The 17608-nt window shown below is 38.4% G+C and overlaps 2 protein-coding genes across 7 annotated transcripts; both read right to left on the bottom strand.

Moving 5' to 3' along the window:
* Window positions 1–1032: 1032 nt before the first annotated feature.
* Window positions 1033–11775, bottom strand: LOC108148255 (serine/threonine-protein kinase PAK 1). Of its 6 annotated transcripts, none has more exons than XM_017275179.1 (8): window positions 11697–11775; window positions 7328–7596; window positions 7088–7242; window positions 5937–6102; window positions 5007–5633; window positions 3285–4453; window positions 2356–2574; window positions 1033–2291 (listed from the first exon to the last, which is right to left on the bottom strand). In XM_017275179.1, exons 2-8 carry the CDS (start codon window positions 7488–7490, stop codon window positions 2208–2210), a joined length of 2583 nt encoding a protein of 860 aa, XP_017130668.1. In that variant the 5' UTR covers window positions 7491–7596; window positions 11697–11775; the 3' UTR covers window positions 1033–2207. The 6 variants fall into 6 exon arrangements, with proteins under 6 accessions (XP_017130668.1, XP_017130667.1, XP_017130672.1 ...); XM_017275178.2 differs by having other exon boundaries at window positions 11362–11770; XM_017275183.2 differs by having other exon boundaries at window positions 3285–4021; window positions 11362–11770.
* A 724-nt stretch (window positions 11776–12499) lies between these two features.
* Window positions 12500–16354, bottom strand: LOC108148194 (nuclear receptor subfamily 2 group E member 1). Its single transcript, XM_017275100.2, has 2 exons — window positions 15669–16354; window positions 12500–12711 (listed from the first exon to the last, which is right to left on the bottom strand). The coding sequence occupies exons 1-2, from the start codon at window positions 16309–16311 to the stop codon at window positions 12500–12502; spliced, it is 855 nt and encodes a 284-aa protein (XP_017130589.1). The 5' UTR covers window positions 16312–16354.
* Between the last annotated feature and the right edge of the window lie 1254 nt (window positions 16355–17608).

The following is a 17608-nucleotide window of genomic DNA, read 5'->3' as shown; positions in this document are numbered from 1 at the left end:
GCTACCGTTATTGTTTAATACACATTATTTCTGCACTGTAGCCAAGTTTACTAATATCTAAAAATAAATACAAATACAATAATCCGTAATTTTATTCGTTTTCAAAGCCAGACTTCTTTCCATCCTTATGGAAAATGGTTGTGTATTAGGAACTAATATTGAAAATAATGTTTCCTCAGTGTTGCAAAGAAATCTTTTCCTCTCGTTTGTATAAAGTTTTTTTTTCTGATTTTGGTGTTTAAATAATGTTAGCACAAGCTTAACTAATCTAATAGCCCTGTTATGAAGGGAAACGATCGTCTAAGTCGTCTGCGCAATATGGATAATAGCAGGCTCTGGCTTTAAAGATATCAATTAAATTACAATTCTAAACCAAAACTTGAAAAATAAAATACGCCTAAAATTATTTGGATTTAAATATTTTAAAACCAAATCCGATTGATTCAAATCTTTGTAAAATTCTTTAAAATGTCGGAAAACATTAATAAAATAAAATTATTTACGATTAAAGTATTTTTGTACAATTTTATTTTTTATGATCAAATTTCTTTCATATTAAAAAAGAACCGTTGAAATAAAGAAAATTGCATTTTTTTTTAATCGGTAAAGCATAATTTGAGCAGGATCCGCGACACTTGCAAAATCAAGAAATAAATGAGATAATGCATTCGGCCTAATAGTTTAATGAAATAAGGTATGTAATTTTATTGATCTCGACCGATCCTTTCAGCACCCTCAATATACACGCACCCATTCAAGCATGCTATCTATGTTAGCTGGTGTTTTAGTTGACTTCTCTATATATGCTAGAATTTCGATTCTCTATGTTACGCTACAACTGCTAGTTACTATCAGTATAATATTTACTTGTTGCTGTTGCTCTTATTGATTTCATTTTTCGGTTTCGGTTAGGCACAAAGTAACTGGTTTCCATTTTATCTTTCACTTTTCTCATTGTTCACGATCGAATTTTTACACTATTTTTTATTTTCTAGTTATATTTAGTGGCTACTACCAATTAAACAGTTAGTGTGGTTTCTCTGAATAATTCCCTCTTATTACAATTATTTTTTAATATATTGCTACAGTTTTGTTGTTCTTTTTGACGTGCAAAATACGTTTCATTTTTGTAAATTGAAAAATACAGGTGTCTTTGTGTCTTCTATATGTGTCTATATCTAAATAGTAAATTCTATTACAGTTAAATGTTTCATTTTGATATACAACTACATGTACAGACATAAAAAAAATTGCAATAAACGGGCGGGTGGAAGTTGTGTTGGAGTTAAGGGTGTGTTGGTCAGTGTAAAGTGAACCTTTTTTTTCTTGAAAAGGATGAGTTCTGCTCTTCTCGGGTTAAAAAAAATCAAGCCGAAGCAACTTAGAAGAAGCAAATAAAAATCATGCAAAAAACAATATTTTAAAATCATATAAAAAATATATTTTTTATTAAATAAAGCTGTTTATGAACTTAATGAAACTTTTACTAAAATCAGCAATAATACTCCAAGTCATAAGGTTAGTAACAGCGTTTCAAAGTTCATACTCTCATAAAATTATTCTTTAAGCTTTCTTATAGAAATGTAATGACAAAGTAAATGAAATAAGTGCTTTATACATTGTACAAATTTGTATGTATACTTTAATATGTTTTAAATGCAAATGTTACCAATTATAATGTTTCAATCTTGACAACTATTATATACGTGTTTTGTTTTCTCCTTTATAAATCATTTTTAGGCATACAATTTGAAAAGCATTCAAAATGCTCAATACAAATTTTGGGTCTATACAAATTTAAATATATGTTTTGGTATAACAAATGTTAGAAACGTGTTTCAATGATGTAATGGCCAAAGCAACGTGTAATCTTCTTGTGTTTTTTATATAAGAAAACCGAAAATCGATTTGTGGAAATTGAACTACGCGTGTCTCTTGGTTGTCGTAAGCAGTTTTTCTTAGTTTTGCTGTTTGTCTCGTTAGAATAGATATAATAATATAATAATATGTATGTATATAATACGTTTGTATAAATAATTAATAATAGTAATCATAATCATTAATAATTCATCATCTGTTCATATGCATAACTGTTATTGTTGCTATTGTGGTTGTTGCTGTTGCTGTTGTTCTTGTTGTTCTTGTTGTTTTCTGCAGTAGTAATTCATTAGTAATGGTTAAATAAGCGGTTTCTTCTTGGTTGTCAATCAGTTGCCCTTGGTTGCCTCCTTGGCGGCCATGATCAAAGGCGTCAGACTGGCCAATGGACGGGCCAGTTTCAAGAAGGGGTGCTGCAATGGAAAGGATGAGATGGTTATGCTAGGAGTGTGGCCAGCAGGTCGACTAAAAACTCACCTTCAGCAAGTCCAATGCACTGGCTCGCCGTTCCACCTCCACTTCCAGGCACTGATCGAGGAAGTCCTGAAATGCTGCGGACAGCTTGTCTTTTTCTTTAATCTCTGGCTTGCCGTTGGTGGCAATGAGGTACAAGGCTTTGAGCGGATTCTCGTTCAAGTAGGGTGGTTCTCCCTCAACCATTTCAATGGCCATAATGCCTAGCGACCACAGATCCACCTGCAAGCAAAAAGGGGCGTTAGAATTTTTCTCTTTTTATAACATTGGTTTTCCAGAACGCCAAAGTTTTGAGATTTTGTACACACAAGAACAAGAAAACATTTGTTTAGCCAACCAACTTTAATCTTATCTAATCTATATGTCTACACTTTTATTACATTAAAAACATTAAATTAAAAACATTAATCAATAAACAAAAACCCTTTGATATTGTTTTAGTTTTTCAAAGAATTTGTAAACTGTTCATAATATCTTAAAATTTTTTTCTCGAAATACTGTAGTAACTTATTTTTTTTAAGCGATTTAAGGAAGTAACCATAACCATGAAATGAAAATATTATTAGTATCTGATCTGTTTCTCAAATTAATTACAACAAAAAATTTTAAAGTCTTTTTTAAACATTTTTAAAAATATTATATTATACATAAGATAATTGTAGATTTTTTATATTTGCCTCATTAAGTTTATAGTAATAGCTTCACGAAAATATACAAATAATAACAAAGGTTATTTCTAAAATATTTATATTGATATTTCCATAAGCTAGAAGACTAATATTATTTTGACCGCAACTGTATATATAATATCAATTTATTTTCTTTTTTATATATTTTTTAAAAAACTTTTGTTCAGTGTTTTTTTTTTGGATAGTAAAAACGTTAAGGCGTACAAATAAATTAACAAATTAATGCTTAGTGATTGTGCTCACCTTAGGTCCGTACTGCTTCCGGGTGACCACCTCGGGTGCCATCCAGTAGGGAGTGCCCACCATGGTTGTGCGTTTGGATTGCTCCGGCGATATTTGCGCACAGAAACCGAAATCAGTCAGCTTGACAGAGCCGTCGAGGCCCAGCAGGATGTTATCACTCTTGATGTCGCGATGGATGACCTGGTTGGCGTGGAGGAACTCCAGGGCTTGCAACACCTCGCGGCAGACGGCTGCAATCTGGCCCTCGTCCATGCAGGTCTCTGTGACAACGTCGGTGAGCGAGCCGCCGGGCAGGTACTCCATGACCACCCACAGCTCCTCGGACACCAGGTAGCTGTCCAGATAGTTCACCACATTCGGATGCTTGTTCTCCCGCATCACAAGGATCTCGTTGATGATAAGCTCCTTTTTGGGCTGCTGTGACAGGTTCATCTGCTTGATGGCCACCTCCATGCCCGTCGACGACTCAATGGCCGTGTACACGGTGCCCGAGGCCCCCTGTCCGATCTTCTCCATCTTGGTGTACTTGCGATTTGGATCGCCCACGGATACAATGGTGCGCAGCTTCTCCAGGATTTCCTCGTCGGACATCTTTTTCTTCTTGGCATTGGCTGCCCGCGTGTTGGGCGTGACAGACGCCGCCTGGGGCACGGCGATTTGGTTGCCGGCCACCGCCGGCGGAGGTGGAGCAGCAGCCGCTGCCACCTGGCCCGCCGTCGGTTCCGTCGTATACAGATCTGAAGGTCCAACGGCGGGTGTGGGCGAAGCGGGCGTGATGATGGGCGGCATGGGTACCGCAACCGGCGGCATGGGCGGAACCGTCGAGTTGCGAGCGGAAGACGTCGGCGTGGGACAATGGATCGTTGGCAGGGTGTGGATCGTGTGGAGCGTGGCATCGTCGTCGTGGAACGAGGGAAATGATGAAAAGGAGGAAGCAGAGGAATGGTGATTAGTCGTTGTGGCTGTGGCTGCTGCTGCTGCTATTGCTGCTGCAGTGTTAGCTGGTGCTGTTGCCGTCTCGACAAGACTACCGCGAGACGCAGCTGGAGCAGGAACAGTAGTAGTAGGAGTGGTAGAACAACTAGGATTAGTAGCAGACAAAAGTGTTGATGTTGCATCGGTGCCTTCTGTTTCTGCTGTTGTATTTGTGGTTGTTGGGGACGTTGGAGCTGGCGTCGTCGCAGTTGTTTAATTTATTTTATTTTAGCAGCAATTAGAAGCAAAACAAAACAGAACAGAACACAGAGAGGCGATACAAATACCAAAATACACATTCATTAAATCTTCATTAGCAATATTACCACAAAAATTTATAGTTTATAGTTTTATCAGAAAGGCAGCATTGAGAAACTATGAACGGCACATCAAAGCCTTTGAGCCTTGGCAGCAAACAAGTTAGTTAGCTAGTAAAAGTCAAAACTTCCTGAGCTTGCAACACAGATATATTAAAAAAACATATTTCCGTTAGAAAAAAAAATTAAACTTATTTGCAGAATATCTTTTTAAATAATATTTATCCCACTAACATTTTCTACATTATTAAGAAATGTTAAATGTTTGTTATATCTTTAAAACTTTTTCATCGAAAAAACAAATTTTAAATAATTGCCAAAACTGTATTGTACAACTTAAAGAATTCTGACACTAATAGCTTTTTAATGACTTGCTGCCTAGGCTCCTTACAACTAGGGAATGACCCACATATCGTGGAGCGGCACTTACTTGCATTGTTCTTGTTCTTGTCCAGCGTCGTCGTGGCATTGTTATGCAGCAACGGCGACGCTACTGGCGCCGTGATACCGCCCGGCGCCCGATGATTCTGCAGCGGAGTTGTGGGCGTGGTCGCTGGCGCCGCTGGCATGGGCAAGATTGATGGTTGCAGATCCTCGATGGGCCGCGTGTAGATGGATTTCGTGCGCTCCGGCCTTGAAGCCACCGGTGGCGGCGGCGGCTGCTGCTGCTGTTGTTGTTGTAGTTGCTGCGGATGCGGATGCTGCGATCCCAGCATGTCGTCCTCGTTGGCGGATGAATGTTGCGATGTGGATGAGGAGGCCGTGTGTCCGACAAAGTTGTACGAATGCGATTGACTTATGCCCATGTGATGCTGGTTGTGATTCTGGTGCAACTGTTGCTGCTGCTGCTGCTGAAGGAGGTGCTGCTGCTGCTGCTGTTGTTGGTAGTGATTGCCCAGGATTTGGCCAGCCACAGCCACGTTGTTGGCATTGGGTCCCAAGGTCATGCTGCCCAGCTGAACGCCAATCAGGTTGCCACCGCTATTGGAGCCATGCAGCTCCGAGTCCGTGGGTGTGCTGCTTGGACTGCTACTACTGACCCGACTAAGCGATGAGCCTGGAAAATGTAGGGATTTCATTAGAATCAGTAAGACATGGGAAAATACGCTTGAAAGCAAAGAAATTAAACTACAGTTTCGTATAAATTATAATTTGTCTTAAATTAAGCGTTGATCGTTTACTATCGTCAATTGTTTTTAAATTGAATTTTGTTGTTAAATGCTTCTAAGTAAAGTAGTAAAAGAATCATAAAAACTTTAATTAGAAAATATAACTACTTGGTGAGTAAGGAGTACCCTTTTTTCAATAATTTCTGTTACATACATCGTTCTGTTAAATTAAAATCAAAGCAGTGACCAACCTGAATGCGTCGTAATGGCATTTGTCATGTACTTGGAACTTGGCCTCTGTTTGGTTGTGTTATCGAACCATTTGAGCACATCGAGAACGGCCTGGGGATTCTTCTTTTGCTCCTGCTTGCTGATGTTCGAGTTCATCAGCAGACGCGCCCATGCCTCCGGCATTCCCTGCAAAAAGGACGCAGGTCAGTTTGTTGTAAGAATTACTTAACACAATAACAGCGATAGGATTTACTTCTAAAAGGCATAGGGTAAAGGTAAATTCTTGGGTTTTGGGTACGTCAATGCACGACCAATTATTCCGATCATGGGGAAATAACGAAAAGCCAGCGACAAAGGCATTTCAACTTCTAATTCTAGACAGCATGGGTCGGTGTAATGTTGTATGGTCTAGTGTAGGAATATGGTGAAAGTACAAATTTAACATAGGACCGAGATCGTAACGAACAAAATGTAAACCATGAATAAGAGCGATCGAACTTGAAACAAACACCGAGACAAAATGGAAAGACAAAGGAACACAATGAGACTTTATTGAGTAACTAATGAAGGCAAGTTCCGAAGAGTTAGTTTGTCGTGAGGTTTACTTACTTTCATTGGCAGCTTGAAATAATAATAGATAATAGAAATCGATATAGAGCACGTGTCGCGAGAGAAAGATAAAGACAACAAAATGTATGTTGAAGTACGGTGTAATATATTGTATATTTTGAAAGCGCTAAATCAAAAGCAAAAATACAAAATTTATTTGATAAAAGGTTTTAGCAGTTTTGACTAAAGGCTAAATAATGTTATTATTTTATTTGTTAAGTTCTCTTTTAAAACATTTGTTAAAAAGTCGTACAAACAATTTAAAAAACTTTTTGTCTGAAAAAAAAAACATTTTTTTAACTTTATCATTCAATATTCGTGTTCTATTACCCTCATCACCCAAAAATTTCACAAAATGTTGAGCCTGGGAATCAAAACTTAGAGTCGTATGCTGGTGACTGTGTTTTTGCATATGAATTTGTTGTATTAAAGCTTATCAAATGGAGGACATAAGCAATAGAACCAAAAATTTCCTTGCTATTCTTAGAAAGCAATCCGTAAACATAATGGCGAGGCAAACACGACTGAAGGTGTTCGGAATCGAGCATAACAAAGAACTCACCGTAAACTCGCCGGTTACAGCATCGAAACCCACATGGACCGTGTGCTCAAAGTTCGTGGGATAGGAGATGTTTGGCTTGGAGTCTGCGTGCGAGGGTTTCGAGCCCTTGATCTTGCTCTTCAGCGTTTTCTTCTTCCGGTCGGAGTCATCGGGTTCTTTTGGGGGGAAGAGATAAAAACACATTGTTAAGCGGACCAACGATGTCCACATGCTGTGTACAACTAATCGAATCGTACTCACCTTTGGGCAGCGGACGCATATCGGGCGGTACATCGCCGCCACCCCCACCACCCAGTCCTCCGCCGACGACGCCCACTCCTCCCCCCACGGATCGTTCGATGCCGCCTCGATTGCTGGTGAGACGCACGGGCGGCGCTGGCGGTTTGTCTTCCTCGCTGGACATGCCTTTGACTTGGAGTGCTTCTGGCTCTTCTGGTTAGCTTCTGCTTCCTCCGCCTCGCTTCGTCTACCGCCCCTTAATGCACAGCTGTTCTAAGGCCAGAAAACAGCTGTCGAGAGTGGGAGAAAAAGATCATTATTTGTCGAAAAAGCAAAGTACGATGAGACATATCTTCTCATTTCAGTTGATAAACAAAACTGGCACAATCTAATTGATCAAAACTGAGATATCAATTCTGTTTTGAGTGTTATTTTATTTGGAGTTATTGATTTTATCAAATTAAATCAATATGGGGAAGATTGTAATTTTATTTAGGGAATTATAATAATTCATTAATTTTGAATTCATACAAAAACGGGAACTGAACTGGGCAGGAATGATTTAATGTTCGGAGTATTTCCAGGCCTTCTAACCGTCTGTTATCTATCGAAAAAATGTACCGCAGCTTATCTTACTATATATTTCTTTCTGTTTTCCCCGCCCTATTAGAATCGCGTCATATGGTTCCGCAAAACTTTACATTAGCCATACAACGACACAGGAAAGATTGTTGGCATATATTTCGCCAACACTTAGGCGTTGTGTGTTTCACAGAATTCTGCACAAAATTATACAACTTTGGCACTTTATTATTCTTTTTTTATGCGATCTTCTTGAAGATCACGCCAAAATTGTGTGCTCTCAATTTTTTTTTTTTTTGCATGAGAAAAGCACTTTGTTTTGCTTTTTTAAAATGGTAAAAACACCCACACACACACTCGAACACTCAGAGGCTGTTGCAGGAGAGGAGAGATAGAGATGTATAGCCACAATAATAAATTTATCAATATGGGCCGTCCGGCGAACTAAATCGGACTGTGCCGTTGCTCAGTTGCTCCGTCGGTGTGACTCTCACTCTCGAGTGTCACTGCCACTAGAGCAGCCGGCAAAAGGCAACAAACAACATACATATACCGCTCCAAGAGAACGGGCGCGGAGAACATTTAACGCGAGAGTAAGTGCCGCAGTTTACAGTGCTTAAAAAAAGTTTTTTTTTTGAATTTTAATAATCTTTTTTATAAACAATATCCTAGGAAACATCAAAGAGTGAAGGAAGCTTTTAAAAAAGATTTTCGAAATTTTTCGCTATTTAACTATACATAAATAACTAAATATTAATAAAAAATATCAATATTGCAAATCGTACATTTTTAAATGTTTTCTTTTCTGATCAACGTTACCAACTAGTTTTTTTTTTACTATTTTTACCTACAAAATTAATCTTAGCGCTATATTGAAGCATAATATTATTTCTATGCCAAACAAAATTTATAATTTCCCTCAAATCATACCCACAACAAAAGTACAATTTTGTTGGATTTCCAAGTATGGAGCAACCACTGTACCCCATGCAACACACTTCAACGGTATCAGCGGTGCGCTCTTTCTCTGCTCTCTCGCCCACGTTAACGATCGAGTCACAAAGAATTCGTTGCGATAATAAGAGTGGCTTCGATTATCGCTTGTTACAAAAACAAAACAGCTCACGCATTCGAAGTTACAGCAACACAGAAAAGGAAATAAAACGCTGGGGACAACAAAAACATTGAAACACTCGGGTGGGCGGGCAACGCAGTCAAACATATGACCAGAGAGCGAAAAGGAGTGGGAGAGAGAGAGAGTAGAGCGATTTTGGCGCCTGTCTGCTTATGCCGGCGAAGTCGGCAGCGCTGCTTTTATGATTCATTTATCAACGTCAGGCGTTAAGAGTCAATGCAACTAACGGGAGAGCCAGAGATGAGAGGGGCGCTAGCAACAACATGCAGTACCTACAGCCGAGGTCAGAATAATAATATACAAAAAAACGGAACATTTCTTTTGTTCAATTTTAATCTGTTAACAATTGATTGGTGACGGTGGTCAAATAAGTCGACGGCACTTACTGGTGTTGCGGCAAGATAAACCACAAAAACAAAAAAAAATTGATTGGAAACAAATAACTCTTGCCAAACAAAGTGTATGTCATGTACATGTCATTCCAATTAAAAACTATACACATAAATACAACACCCAGAAGCAAAAAGTTCATATATGCATATTCGCTTCCACAGAGTTGCTTAAACTTTATATCAAACTTTCTCGTAGTAGAACACAGCAAAAATAGTTTAATTTAGCAAAACATATAAACTAAATCGAAAATTCTCAGTGATATAATCTTGACCCCAGCTGTATATCTGTACTAACAGCTTTAATGGTATTTGTAGGTTTGTTGGCTGCTTGCCGAGAGATCTCTATATGATTATATTACATACATATATAGGTGAGATTTTGTTTTTAGATCAAGCAACAACAAACTTTTCGGGAGCGTGTGGGCGCCCAGAATTGGGTTAACGGTGTACCGCATTGAGTTCGATTTTGTTGTCGGTCAAACTTCAGGTAAAATCAATAAAATACATGTTTTTCTTTCTGCAGGGCCCATTGCAAAATTATTCCCTAATGAGCCAAGCACACATGGGCACAGGAAACTCGACAACACTTGCGGCATTTAAATAAGTGACAGGGGTTGTAAAACGGGGCTGTGCAGAAGGGGGTACAAGAAAAGAGGAGGACTTTCCAAGTGGCGCAGGCCTAGGTGCATGTTGCAACGACAGCAACGCAAACGTGGCGCTTGCTCCAAGAGCTGAAAGAAGCCACAAACATATGCAGACTTCTTCAAAACGTTTATGCGGAGCAGAAGCATGCGATAATCCTAAGACTTTTATTTGGATAATCCCATATTTGTCAGATATACAGTTTCATTTTATATTTATGATGTAAAATGTTTTCATATTATGACTATTACATCTTTGCCACACTGAAATTATAGCTGTTTCCCCAAACATCTTGAAAAGAACTCAAATCTCAAAAATAATTGAATTTTCCTTGAAAGTTCTTGTTTTTAAAACATCTTTAAACTTACAATATGTAAATAAATATCAATTACATTCTTCAATTTTGAAAAACCGATGTTATTAGAAACAGCTGTACTATATCTGTCGTATCTAATTGGACTTCATTCGTCGATTTTATAGTAATCTAGCTTTTTAAAGTTTTCGAGACTATAAAGATACAGTCAAAAGTTCGACTTGGATTATTGGTCCCGAACAAGGTATGAACATGACGGAGATAAGGGTGTTTTAACAAAACCCTGCCAACCGGCTTGTTAATTTGTTCGCGATTTATGGCCACCCATAACCGCTGACGGTGGCGACTCTATGCCGCTGCGACGTTGTCTATTTTTGTTGCGGACGCCAGCCGAAAGCAGCAGGCGGAAATGTTATGCCTTTTATATTCCTCTTTCCAGTTCCCTTCTCCGTGTCCACTTCCCCTTGTCCCTTCCGTTTTTACCTGTGATCGTGCCTAGCAAATATGTTTTTCTACGAGGTGGGGGCGGAGTGTGGGGCACTGGACTTGTGTCGTTAAGACGGTAACTGTTAAATGCCAAATCGACTGCGAAATGTTGTTGGTGCTTTATGTAAATCTATTTTCTTGTTTTGTCACGTGTGTTGGTTGCGGGGGGATCGAGGGACAGGTGGAGGTGGAGGGGCAGCTTGTTGGCTTTATTTCTATGCTGGAAAATCGGGAGCACCAATGCGTTAATCCCAAATAATGTGGCATGGAAACCACTTGAAACGTTTTTCTTTAATCCACACACACACATGTGTGAATAAGTTGGAAAAATCAATGTGTGCAACCTTCTGAGCCTGTGTGCGTGTCTGTGTATTGGAAGCCAAACCAATTGGACTAACGGTGCACTCTCTTTTTATGAATGAAACTCCCTCGTCCCGCACTCCTCCAGCACCTTAAACACTCTTCCCTCCCCCTCTCTTCCCGTGAATTCACTTCAGGTAGGTACCTTGGTTGTCTTTGCTTTTTTGCACGGTGCACCCTGTACGCCGCTTGCAGTCGAGGAAACGCTTAGGATTTCACGGCTTGGAGAACGCTTTTCTTTTTCCCACTGGCTTCTTTCCGAGCTCACAACACTTCAACGCACACTCGCACACACACACACACACACACGAGTATTATTTTCCCGTTTTCTCTGTTGTGTGTCTTAATGGCCGACGGACGAGGAGCACAAGCAGGAAAAGCAAACGAATCTGATTTCGGCACGAAAACTCTATAGCATTCTAGCTCCTTTGGCAACGCGCGCGCATTTTGTGCCCTTGGGTTCCCCAATAATTAGCTTACATTATTCACGGCTTGGTTAAATACGAAAAATAATTACAGAAACGAAACGGCCGCAGCAGACACTCTAGTGATGGCCAAAATATACCAAAATATCGATATAACAAGCGAAACGAGCACAATTACTTCGTGACTTATATCGATAGTTGACGTTTAGTTAGTATTTTTAATACGGTCATCGTCACTTCAAAATTGTTTTAAAAATCAACATTGAATATGGGGTATTCTCTAAACGACCGAAACCTTAGGATCAGGCTGATCTATAGGTCGATGATCGATGCAAAAAGCCGTCTTTGGAATTAAGTTATTTGGAATCTTTATTTGTATGGATGTTTGGAATTTAATGTTTCATTTGAGTTTAGATTCTGCTGGCCATCACTTTTCTATTTCAGGCATCCTCAAGCTGGCTTAAAATATTTCCTTATTTTAAACTATAAATTCGTAAAACTAAGTCTTTTTTCGAACGATAGTTATAGAGAAAGATGTTAATTAAAGCAAACAAATTTAGTATTTGCTGATAGAATAAGAAACTAAAGCTCAAGAGCAGTAACTTTACTGTTCAAAAATTGTAATAATTGTAAAGAATTATTTTCGTAATTGTAATTTCATTGTAGCCCAAACACAAAACCCTCGAGATTCCGTAGCCACCTATTGTTTCCTCAAGAGTTGTAAGTTTTTTAGCACATAGCATATCCAACGGTGTTACGGGTTCCTTAAATGTTGTTAGCTCATCTCACTGAACTAGTAAAGTTTGACATCAAAATTAAGCAGTTCTATTGGGAGTGGGTATTTTATTAAACTTAATCTCAAAGTGTTTTTAATATGTCCCTAACCACAGTGCGAAACATGCAAGATAAAGCGCAGTCGAAGCGTCGCAGGCATAGTTGTCTCAGTCCAAGAAGGAGTTGTCCAAATCGCAAATAATTCGATTGTTGCAGTGTATATCGAGCCAAGGAAACGAGTGCAGCGTTCGAGTGACTTCCCAGAATTATGCCGTACTGCGCACTGATAGCCAATTCTGTAAATAATATTTTAAACGACTTAAATAATTAGAATGAATTCATAAATTGTTTGATGAGGAAGCCTTTAAACTTGAAAAACTCAAAGAATTTGTTTTATGACAATATTTAAACTCTATGTTGTCTGAAAAAAATATTACCAGAATCCTGGAATCTCAATGAACAATGGATAAATGTCCTTTATCGTTTTGGATTTTAACTTAATTATACTTAAATGTAGTATAATTATATCGGTTTGGTTTTTAATTTAATAGTTTTGTTATAATAACTTTTTTTATAATTAGCGTTTTTTTTTTTAAATCGACCAAATCCTCCAACAACGGAAGTTTGATTTTCCGGTCGAGATTGACCCCCTGATTCAGAAAATTACATTTTTGAAAAATTTTATTTATGTTTTTTTAACTGTTCTCATGCTTATTTTGTTTCTATGTCCAGTTCTGCTAGTCATCGATAGAGTAATTTACTAGAAATTGGTTTCCTAACATCAATGTCTTTATTCAGCAGAACACGATCACTGATCACTGGTGATACATGATACATATTTCTTGACACATGATACATATCTGCTAGCCTATATCGATAAGAACAAACACAAGAATCATAATATAAACAAAACAAAAATAAAAAACCAACAAAACAAGAAAAAATTAATTAATTAATGCCTAATGTATCATAAGTGTTCAGCAGAAAAAACTTGGTCACTGATTACTGATCCATCAGGGATCAGTGATCATGTTGTTCTGCTGAATACGTCCAATCACTTTTGGATCAATTTTAGGTCGATTTCGGGAGTTACTAATTTTATAGTATTTTACTGTATATTAGTAAGCCAAATAAACATATATCTTATAATTTTAGTTATAAAACTATTTTAAAGGTCAACAATTTAATTTAAATATGAACCATATTATTATATGAACCATATTATTATATTTAATATAAAATCAGGCAACATAATGCGCATTGTATTTAAACTTATGATTTAATATTTAATATAAATATTTAGTATACAATTTTGCATTCAATAGTCAGCTATTTATTTGTACTATTCCATTTTTTTTTATCAGTGTATGATATGTGTTTCGAATGAGGTATGTTTCTCATAATTTCAAAGAAAATTTAAATATTTATTGCAGTTTACAAATTCGAAAAAAAACTAAAGCAAATGCAATCCTCTACTGTTCAAACAACCAATTCGAATCCAAATCATCGGTGCTTGTGGGCGTGTCCTGTTTCGTGAGTCTTGGATGGATTGGGATACGTCGGTGGCTTTGTGTTGTCGGTGGCTCTGTGGCAATTGTGTCCTTTGCGGAGCTTTGCGGAACGAACAGTTCATTTGAAAAGTGATGCTGCAGAGTCATCGGTGACTTTTGCCACTGGAGAATGTTGGTTTCGAATAGTCGTCTGTCGGCCAAGTCCTTACCAACAAGCGAACTGCTGGGACGTGGAATTGCCTGCTTTTCCAACGTCTTCCGATTGAACTTACTTATAAGCTCGTTGTAGGCACGTGTCTTTTCACCCTCCTGTTCTGTTTTTGAAGAGCTTAATTCCGAATTCATGTCCAATTCACTTTTCTCTTTGTCATCGTACTTTTCTGTATTGTTTTGTTGCCAGGAAGGCAATCTTAGCTTGGAATCGTCGCTAAGCCGCGGTACTCTATTTAATATAATAGAAGATTTCCCAGTCAATCCGGTCTTCTTTTCCGTTCGCTGAAACGCCGCAGAATCTTTTGCAAGTCCATTTACCGACTGTTCAAGTGCACTTATGCGAACTGTAAGATTTTTAAGATTCTCCTCGAAAGCAAGAATCTTTTCAGCGGTCTCTTGAACCTTCTTTGCGTTATTTTCGATGACAGACTCGACCATGAGCTTGTTCACAATATCCTTTAGATCATCAAGTTTTGCAAGATTGACTAAATTACCAGCCAAGGGCATTTCTCTTCTGCCTTCTAGGGCTGCTCCTGTTTCGAAACTGTGCTTAAACATGGCTTTAGCCACTTCCTGGCGAACTAATTCAGCGATTGGATAGTTAACGCTATATGGTTGATGTGTAGTTACGTTGAGATCATTAAACCGATGCGGTGATCCAGAAAAAGTGGTGGCATCGGCCGAAATGGTAGGGGGTGCAATGCGTTTTAGACCTTTCACTTTCACTGTTTTCCCTCGATTATTTTCTACGATTTGCTTCTTTTTGCCAACCTTCGTAGATACCTTCTTCTTTCCATTTGTGGTCTTTCCATACATTATTTGTTTAATTTAAATGAAATAACAATGAATTTGTTTGCTTAATATGATATGGACGTTATTATACCAAGTAACTTTTTACAAAGAGCCTACTGAAACAAATGTTTATTCGTATTAAATATGTGTAGCTTACATCTCCATAGGAAAAGTATTTTATTTGATGCAATACAGAATCAAATTCTCCTTTTTTTGTACTTGTCAACATAGCAAGACTACACATAAACTAATTAATATTCTGTTTTCTGTTCCTCTATAATTTATAGAACAGCTTCTACCTATGTTTCTTTTAATAAGCAGGTCTAATTTCTACTTACATCTACCGTTTCGGATTTTATGTCTTTCTAAATCACCTGAATTTTAAATGTTTTAAATATTGTGTCCAATCGATCTATATATAAAATCCCTGAATTAACAGTCGATGTAAGTCGGAGCTCATCTTTAAAAACAGACCGCAACTCGATTACAAGTAATGTTTTAATTGTTGTTTTGTCAACCTTTTGCTTTCATTTAATTTAAAAAGTTTGTCGAGCTTGCATATGTTAGATTTATATGCTTTTCCTTAAAGTTTTTTAAACGAAGTATTTTTTATTACATATTTCCAAATTGGTTTTCAAATCTATAATTTAGTCAAATAGATTTCTGAAACTTGTTATAAAGAGATTTCCAGGGCACTCCGATTTCCGATTAAAGCTCAACTTATTTGAAACCCTTACCTTTTCTGCACAATATTAGGGTCTCCATGAAGTTCAGCTCCAGCACGTCGGCCTTCAGCTGCTGGGCCTCGAAGATGAGCCGCTTGAGCTGTTCATCGCCGCAGCCCTCGATCATGGCACTGATGTCCAGTGACCAGTGGGAGGCGCGCAGGACGAAGATCTCGCTCCACACCGCCTGCAGGATGGCATCCTGCTGGCAACTCTCCAGCAAAGCGAACTGCTCGTTGGCCTTCGCCTGGCGCAGGCACGTGACGAGAATCTGGGCGAGGATCTGGAAGTGCAGCGCCTGCGAGTGGGCCGTTGGAGATGGCGCCGATGGCACCTGCACCGTTTGTCGCCGGGCATGGCGGTACTGAGTGACCTGCTGGTTGCGCGGACCCCGCTCCTCCTGAACGGCGGCCGCATTCATGCCCACGGCCAGACATCGCTGGAAGCGGCAGCAGGGACACCAGTTCCTACGCGCCTTGTCCACCACACAGTTGCCGGCGAGGGCGATGCAGGCGTAGCTACTGCCACGCCTCACGCTCCGCTTGAAAAAGCACGAGCAGCCGTCACAGCAGGCCACACCGTAGTGCTTTCCGGAACTCTGATCGCCACACACGGCGCAGGCACTGCCAGTGGCACTGCCACTCAAGTTCGACATGATGACCGCCGCCAAATGAGAGTCGCCCCGGAATGAACCAGGTCCTTTGGGATATTGGTGGTTTTATACGCGACCTGGATGTCCTATACCAGCAAATGATGTGCAAACCAGCTACACATAAAAAAGTAGCCTATTAAGTATGTATATTCTATGGAAATTCATCATAGATCGATTATAACCAAAGTTTGTCCTGCTTAACTTTCATATAATTTAATATATGTTACATTTTTGGTTTGGTAAAACTGAGAATCCAAATTATAAAGTTGAAACAATTTATCTAAAATATTTTAATCTAAAACTATAATTTTACATTCAAAAATCTTGGAGGCATTCCTTTTCGATTTTCGTTCCAAACTGTATTAAGTTTTTTAAAACTTTGTTATGAATTTGTAATGTCAAATTGAGAATGTTAAAATAAATTCGTCCGTTCTTTGAATTTGATTTTTAAAAAATTTAAAACTATTTCAGAAATAAGAAGGATGGCAAAAATATCTTTTTTATTTAAAAACTTTAAATTTCTATATTTATTGTCTACCATCTCACAAAATATACAACAATAAAAAGTGGCAAAAACTTAAAACTATAAATCTTTGTGTTTTTTTTTATATAAATGTCTAATTTCTCACAAAATATATAAAAATAATAACATTCTTGTGAATAAAAAAGTGTAGTTTTACAACAAGGATGTGAGGAATGCTATAGCATTGTTCGATTTGGATACCATCTTAAAGTTCAATAACAATGTATGCGTTTAAGATTTGTTTGAATTCTACAAGATTCGAATATTATTGAACCATTTGTAGATGGATTATGTTCCGAAAAGGCATTACCAATACCAAAATTTTTCTTTAGTGTTAGAGTGCATTGTGCCCGAGCGTGATTTGTGGATTTTTGTTTGCCCGAGACGCTCCTGGCAGGGGGCGTTGCGCGTCAAAAGTGACAATCATCTACTGCTATTCCGGAGCGTGTTAACAATTTGTAAACAATTATTGTTTTGCTCTGTGATTGGACGCGCGCTGGCCACTTCAAGTGTCCGCGTTGAGGTCCTTTTATACTGACATTTCGGTAAACACCGAAAACGTCCATGGCTGGAATCCAAAATGGGGTTGGGCTTACAAATCTATGTGGTAAATAGTTCTGCAATTCTTCGGTGAATCTGAAAAACTGTTTAAGTGAATGTTAGCCGTAAGTCACCTCTGTTATTTAATTAAGGGTAAATACTGGGATGAAACCTATGTGCGTTGGGTTAAAGCTCGCGTTCAATTCTTTACCGAGTTGATCTACCATAACTTATTAT

This window comes from Drosophila elegans, unplaced genomic scaffold, assembly GCF_018152505.1.
Source record: "Drosophila elegans isolate 14027-0461.03 unplaced genomic scaffold, ASM1815250v1 contig_476, whole genome shotgun sequence".
Classification (NCBI taxonomy): domain Eukaryota; kingdom Metazoa; phylum Arthropoda; class Insecta; order Diptera; family Drosophilidae; genus Drosophila; species Drosophila elegans.
Note: the sequence above shows the minus strand (reverse complement) of the source record. Positions and strands in the feature narration are given on the sequence as shown.

Excerpts from the sequence above, each read along its gene's own strand:
- LOC108148255 (XM_017275179.1), bottom strand. The coding sequence starts at position 7,490 with ATGTCCAGCGAGGAAGACAAACCGCCAGCGCCGCCCGTGCGTCTCACC. Across the intron at positions 5,634-5,936 it reads TGCCATTACGACGCATTCAG|GCTCATCGCTTAGTCGGGTC; the intron begins GTTGGTCACTGC and ends TACATTTTCCAG. Across the intron at positions 2,292-2,355 it reads GTGCATTGGACTTGCTGAAG|CACCCCTTCTTGAAACTGGC; the intron begins GTGAGTTTTTAG and ends TTTCCATTGCAG.
- LOC108148194 (XM_017275100.2), bottom strand. The coding sequence starts at position 16,311 with ATGTCGAACTTGAGTGGCAGTGCCACTGGCAGTGCCTGCGCCGTGTGT. Across the intron at positions 12,712-15,668 it reads CCTAATATTGTGCAGAAAAG|AATTGGCTATCAGTGCGCAG; the intron begins GTAAGGGTTTCA and ends TATTATTTACAG.